This window comes from Camellia sinensis, chromosome 7 (assembly GCF_055761805.1).
Source record: "Camellia sinensis isolate YWXY chromosome 7, ASM5576180v1, whole genome shotgun sequence".
In the NCBI taxonomy this organism is placed as follows: domain Eukaryota; kingdom Viridiplantae; phylum Streptophyta; class Magnoliopsida; order Ericales; family Theaceae; genus Camellia; species Camellia sinensis.
Genome location: NC_138967.1, coordinates 180,951,548 through 180,958,324, shown reverse-complemented (window position 1 = coordinate 180,958,324; position 6,777 = coordinate 180,951,548). Strand labels below are relative to the sequence as shown.

The following is a 6,777-nucleotide window of genomic DNA, read 5'->3' as shown; positions in this document are numbered from 1 at the left end:
AAAATAGTAAAATATATAAAGTAAAAAGTAAAAAATAATTTTTTTTAAAAGATGAATTCTGGAAATGAAAACGAAACAGAGTGATTTGTTTATTGTTACTGTCTCTCACTATTTTTGGTTACGGTTCAAAACACGGCAGCATTATTGTGAAATGGAATTGCTACAAATGCAAGATTATGAAAAACTTGGATTGTTTTGCTCGTGATCAAAATATGATATCTGGTGCGTTGATGTGGTGGCCTAGAGTTGCAATGGTTGGAATCGGAGTAGGAGGAAGGAGTGAACATCAAATTTGTGCCATGCCTGTCATCTTTTTGTTAAAATGTTTATATGTAGAGGTCAGTATTTTGGGTTGCTTTCGTCTAGTTTTTGGGTGTTTTGGGGGTTTTATTTTTAGCATATGATTTTGACAGTTGTTCTCTTGTCATATATTTATATTTGAGTAAATTAAATTGACCGCTCGGTTTAATCCTACAACATTATGCTAATTTTCCTTTTGGTATAACCGTCAGAACTAATGTAGATGATGGAAGGCAAATATATATTTTAGTATAAAAGATACAATAATATTATTTTTTCATGTACAGGGCTCATGAATTGCGGATGAAAATGACCAAGTATTATATGAATCAAAATTTCTAGCGAGGTTAGTATTATTATGTCAAAAGTGTGAGGTTAATTGTATTTTTCTAAACTTCAGGAGAGGTGGGTGTAATTTACCAAATGTATTTAACAATATCATTGTATGAATATATTTTCATATGATTCAATAAAAATGAGTAAAATGCCCTTTTCACACTGCATATTATATATAAAATTATTTTATCTCACATAATAGATTAAAATTTTGACCCTTTTTTTACCGAGTATGCGTATTTTTAAATTTGAGCTTTGAGGTTTGACCTCTGTTAGGTTTTTATTCTTGGCAATCTCGTTTGACAAAACTTCTTTCAGTTGTACTTTTATTCTCTTTTTTTTTTTTTTATTTCAGTGAGGCTATGAGTCGTAGATGCGAATCCAACTTGAATTGCGCCTTACAGAGAAGTTTCAGAAGATAATTCTTTCATGTTTGCCACTTTTAGAAAAGTCCCACTTAAGACTTACTGTGTTGTAAAAGTTCTGCCGTCTTCATTTATAAATTGAATAAATAATGGTAAAAACAGATGAAATTAGTAGACATTAGACCAATGAAAGGCCTCAAAATACCTTTCTTGTTTTCTTCTTTGTTTTCCATCTTAATAGTCTCCAATGCAGTAGACACCATAACCAAAACCCACTCCATTGCAGGCAGAAATACCATTGTTTCATCTGGTGGAAGCTTTGAGATGGGTTTTTTCAGCCTTGGCAATTCCCAGAATACGTACTTGGGAATATGGTACAAGAAAATATCCCCCAAGACCGTTGTATGGGTTGCCAATAGAGAAATCCCACTCGTCGATTCGTCGGGCGTCTTAACGGTAAGCAACCCTGGAATTATCGCCCTTGTCAATAGTACCGACAATGTGATTTGGTCTCCCAATGTGACCGGATCCACACAAGACCCTGTTGCACAACTGATGGAGTCGGGAAACTTTGTTGTGAAAGATACCAATGATACGTCCGAGCATTTTCTGTGGCAAAGTTTTGACTATCCGTGCAATACTCTTTTGCCAGGAATGAAGCTTGGAAAGAACTTTGTAACGGGTCTAGAGCACCACCTCTCCTCCTGGAAGAGTAGGGATGATCCAGCTCCACTTGAGTTTACATACCGGTGTGATCCTCAAGGATACCCACAAAATATTCTGAGTAGGGGTTCTGTTGACCTGTTCCGAACTGGACCGTGGAATGGTATCAGATTCAACGGGAGACCAAACCTTAAACCTAATACAATCTACAGATATGAAGTGTTTTACACTAAGAAGGAGGTGTATTATCATTATGAACTCCTCAGTTCAGTTGTTTCAAGGTTTGTTCTGAGTCCTGATGGTGTTGTCGAGCGCTGGACATGGATTGATCGAACACAGGAATGGATCCTTTACTTGACTGGACCAACCGATAACTGTGATAAGTATAAACTCTGTGGTCCGAATGGCAGCTGTAATGTTAGAAACTTGCCATCATGTGGTTGTTTGAGTAAATTTGTGCCCCGGAACCAAATAGAATGGGGAGACGAAGATTGGTCTAATGGGTGTGTTCGGAGGACAATGTTGGATTGCAAAAGCGGAGATGGGTTTCTCAAGTATTCACAATATAAAATGCCATATACACGAAACTCCTGGATTGACAAGAACATGACCCTAAGGGAATGCGAGATAGCATGCTTAAAAAACTGCTCTTGTATGGCTTACACAAATTTAGACATAAGAGGAGGTGGAAGTGGTTGCTTGCTTTGGTTTCGTGAGTTGATTGATATGAGAGAGTACAGTGAAGATGGGCCAGACATTTATATGAGGATGGCTTCCTCTGAGTTAGGTAAGAATTCAAACAAAGATTAATTAGAATATATGTATGTAAGTACCGTGTAGTTAACTTTACTGAACACTTACATTTCTTCCTCAAAAAACTATTACATTTCTACATCTAACTACAATTTAGCAAAAAGAGAGTTCATTATTGTTTCATCTTGAACGTTGATTTCTGTTGTGGGTGTGCCTCAAATTCAATGCGGATAATTCTTGTTACCTGTCTCAATCCACGTGCCCAGCCTCCTAGTAGGTCCAGCTTGTATTTGTATTTGTATTTGAGTCTATTTTGACCCAGTTTATTATTTTTGGATTTTTGTATGTATTGGATTGTTTCGGAGTTCTAGGGTTTATGATGATCAAATTTTATAAAGCTAAATCCGTAACGCGATGCGTTTTACCCCTAGTGATAGAAGGTGTAAGCATTTCTAATTTTAATTTTATATTTTAGTAAATAAATAAAATGTTTTGAAGTAGCAAAAAAAATATTAAAAGTTAAATATAAAGGTGTAAATACGTTTCTTCCCAAGACGTCGAAAGCGAAATCAGCATCCTTAATTTAAATTATTGAGTTTATCACTTGAGCCTTAACTTGGCTTCTTTTTTTCTTCTTTTTTTTTAACATGATTTTTGCTATGAATATAGTTGTCAAAGAGGTTATTCTTTTCTTATGTTTAAACAGTCTACTAGACTACGTTTAATGAGAGCCTAAAACAAGCTCTTCATATGACTATGTGCAAAAGGCATACAAAGTGCACCTGAGGCGCACACCTTAGACTGATGCGCAAGTATTTGGGGAATGTCGTCCAAAAAGCAAAGCCTCAATCTGCATTAGCCTGCAAATTCTTATGTGCTTGTGTGTTTGTTTTGTTTTAGCTTCTCTCATCCCTTTTGCCATTACAATTTCAAAATATAGAAGGTTTTCAAGGGTTTGAAATTGAGATCAATCCCTTTAATTGTGCTTTCATGATCATATTATCTAACTGATCAATGGACCATTTCTTTTTAAATGGATTGATGATTTAACAGTCCAACAAGTCGGCTAGAATGGCAAGAAAAGAAAGATAGTAGCAGTGACCTTGGCATTTTTAATTGGACTTCTTCTGCTAGGTATGAGCCTAATCGTGTATCTCCGAAAAAGGAAAAGGAAGAATTCACAGTTGAGGAGAGAAGGTATATATCCCACATGTGTCATTCTGTGGCAAACTCTGTAATGGTATGTTATATTTTGGAACTAGTTGTCATATTGATATCCATTCATCCCGAGCTTTGCAGGAAATCTAATGCACAACTCTGAACAAGGTCACACTGACAAAAGCCAAGCGGAAGATCTAGAGTTACCATTGTTCAACTTAGCTGTAATAGTTAATTCCACAAATAACTTTTCAATCAACAAGCGCGGAGAGGGTGGTTTCGGAACTGTTACTCTTATGTAGTCTATAGGAATGTGATCGATGCCCAATCTCATGGAGCCTATGCAGAAGCCACAAAACCATTCAACATTTTTATCACTTCTTTTTCCTAAATAGTAGTGCTATATATATCACAAAAAGGTGCATAGAATGTTGTGTTGTAGGCTGCAGCACTGTACTCATTGGTGTTTCGACCCCTACTTTTTGGATAAATTCTATGGTCCTATACTTACTGTTCTGTAAAACCTTTTAATACAGAACCCACCGTTCCGGTTGTAAAATTTTTATATATACACCTGCTTTTGAGAAGAGTAATTTTATATTTTTTTTTCAGCTTCCAAAGAAGACAATTGGTTTGATACATCTTTTCTCACATAGGAAACTCCATAAATTTGTGTAATTATGTCTTCAAGTGGTTGTAACATAAATCATTAATTTGTCATGGCTACACCTATTAAAACAATGTCTGCCAGAGCAACATAAAAATAGTAAGTAAAAGATATAAATAAAATGAATCGGGAAAAAAAGAAGGAAAAAAATGTGTTTTCTTTTAATATAATTCTAATAAAACAACATTCTATCAATTATAATGGTAATTCTGAGGGTATACTGGAAGGAGGACTAGAAATAGCTGTGAAGTGGTTATCAAAGAATTCTAGTCAAGGACTTGATGAGTTCAAGAATGAAGTTATTTGTACTGCCAAACTTCAACACCGAAATCTCGTGAAGCTTCTAGGATGTTGCATTCGAGGAGAAGAAACAATGTTGATCTATGAATACATGCCTAACAAAAGCCTGGACTATTTTATATTCGGTTTGCCTCCCTTGAATATATACCACAATGATTCCATTCTCAGACCAGCCAATAGACTTTCTTTCTTTTTTCTTTTTTGGTTTCATGTAAAGCTTTTGATATATTTGATAATGGGAACAAAATTATATGTGGTTTTTATTACATGTGCATTTGCATGAACTTAGTTTCCAAAATTTTGGATTTTTCATTATAGAATCCTGTTAAATTCATGCATCCAATTAGCAGAAGCATGGACTAAATCTGGCAAAAATTTGGTCAGATCAAACAAGATGCATGCTACTGGATTGGCCAAAGCGCTTCCACATTATTAATGGGACTGCACGAGGGCTTCTTTATCTCCATCAAGATTCCAGGCTAAGAATTATTCACAGAGATCTCAAAGCTAGCAATATTTTGCTAGATATTGACACGAACCCAAAAATATCATTTTTCGGATTAGCTAGAAGTTTTGGAGGAAATGAGACAGAAGCAAATACAAAAAGAGTGGTTGGAACATAGTAAGAATCTCTATAACTTGTTTTTTCTAGTTCACTTATTCTTCAAAATCCAGTTCTTCATTTTGTGTTTTGTTGCAGCGGCTACATGTCTCCAACGTATGCAATAGATGGGCTATTTTCAGTAAAATCGGATGCATTTAGCTTTGGCGTTTTGGTGCTAGAGATTGTGACCCAGGTCATAGCCTCAACCTCCTTGGCCATGTAAGTGTACTAAGATTAGAAGTAATCTTGTATGGATGTGTTCCAATAAGGTTCAAAAATCCTTCGTTCCTAAATTCTCTATGCCTTCTGTTCTGAAACACTCACAGTTGTTGGATCACTTGAAAATCTTGAGGCGTAATCTAACTGTGAGTCTCTTGAGAAAGGAGAACCGAGAAATTTGGAGATAGACGATCATGTCTCATACTGCTAATATTGTAGTGGATTATTCAGGCATGGAGAGTCTATGAAGAAGGCAAGTCATTGGAATTGATTGCTGAGGCTCTATGAGCCTTGTGCTACCAAAATGAAATGTTGTGATCAATCCATGTGGGTTTTTTATGTGTGCAAGAAATTCTAAAGGATAGGCTAAGCATGTCATCTGTAGTTCTGATGTTGGGCAGTGAAGCTGCATTGCCTCGAGTCAAACAGCCTGGCTTCTTCATTGCTAGAAATGTTCTTCAGCCTGGTTCTTCGTCAAGCAAGGAAGCAACAACTTCGGCCAATGAAATCACGATTACTCTATTGAGTGCTCAATAGAAATTATACCATGTACAAGGTGAATGCTTAATCATTGTTTCTAGTTACAACAAGTTTACATGCACAAACTTAAATAAAAAAGTATCAAGAACATGTACTCTTTTTTGTATACAAATCTGTCACATCATTCTGTATAAATTTTCTATATAATTTTCATGTTTGCATATCATTACTCTTTGTTTGATGAAATAATTCTTGTTTAGCTACTTGTACATGTGAAAGGGAACTTCATTTTGAGAATAAGCATGTGTCTCAACAACTTGGCACCAAATGTTTTTTTATTTGTGAATTAGCTAATTCCAAACACATTATAATGTTATATACAATTGCTATTGGGATTTGCATTCTTTATATTCAAATATGTATGTGAAACAGCATTCATAGTTTTCAAATAGTCAACACATGACAAGGACAAATAACTAAACCAAACTAAGCAAGCGACATAACTAAAGTCTTGATTGTAAGAAAAGAAAACAGGGCTTAACATTGTGTTCATTAGCCAAGATCTCTGAAGATGTTTTCCAAGAAAGATAGCCTTGACATTGTGCTAATTTGCTAAAGACTCAAGGGTTGGACCATAATAATTAAACATCACCACAAATTGTCTTCTGTCACAAAAATTATTTCACATAATATAAGAAGTCGTCATGTCATATAAAAGGATGGTTTAAATCTATTTGTAACATGATCACATCATTGTCATATATAACAATGCATAATTGTTCTTATAAGACATTGGGTAGTTTCTAGAAACATAATGAACTACAGATAGAATTTAACACTCATTCACCAGTCAGTTTTGAAAACTGAGAAAGTATATATATATATTGTTTCTTAGTAAACATGTCCAAATTATTTTTTCTCTCTTGTATACA

The 6,777-nt window shown here is 35.1% G+C and overlaps 1 protein-coding gene across 1 annotated transcript; it reads left to right on the top strand.

Annotated features, from left to right (window-relative positions):
• Positions 1–1,187: 1,187 nt before the first annotated feature.
• LOC145796350 (G-type lectin S-receptor-like serine/threonine-protein kinase At4g27290) lies at positions 1,188–5,902 on the top strand. Its single transcript, XM_082881434.1, has 7 exons — positions 1,188–2,451; positions 4,470–4,667; positions 4,927–5,164; positions 5,243–5,339; positions 5,473–5,511; positions 5,597–5,618; positions 5,715–5,902. Exons 1-7 carry the CDS (start codon positions 1,188–1,190, stop codon positions 5,900–5,902), a joined length of 2,046 nt encoding a protein of 681 aa, XP_082737560.1.
• The last annotated feature ends 875 nt before the right edge of the window (positions 5,903–6,777 follow it).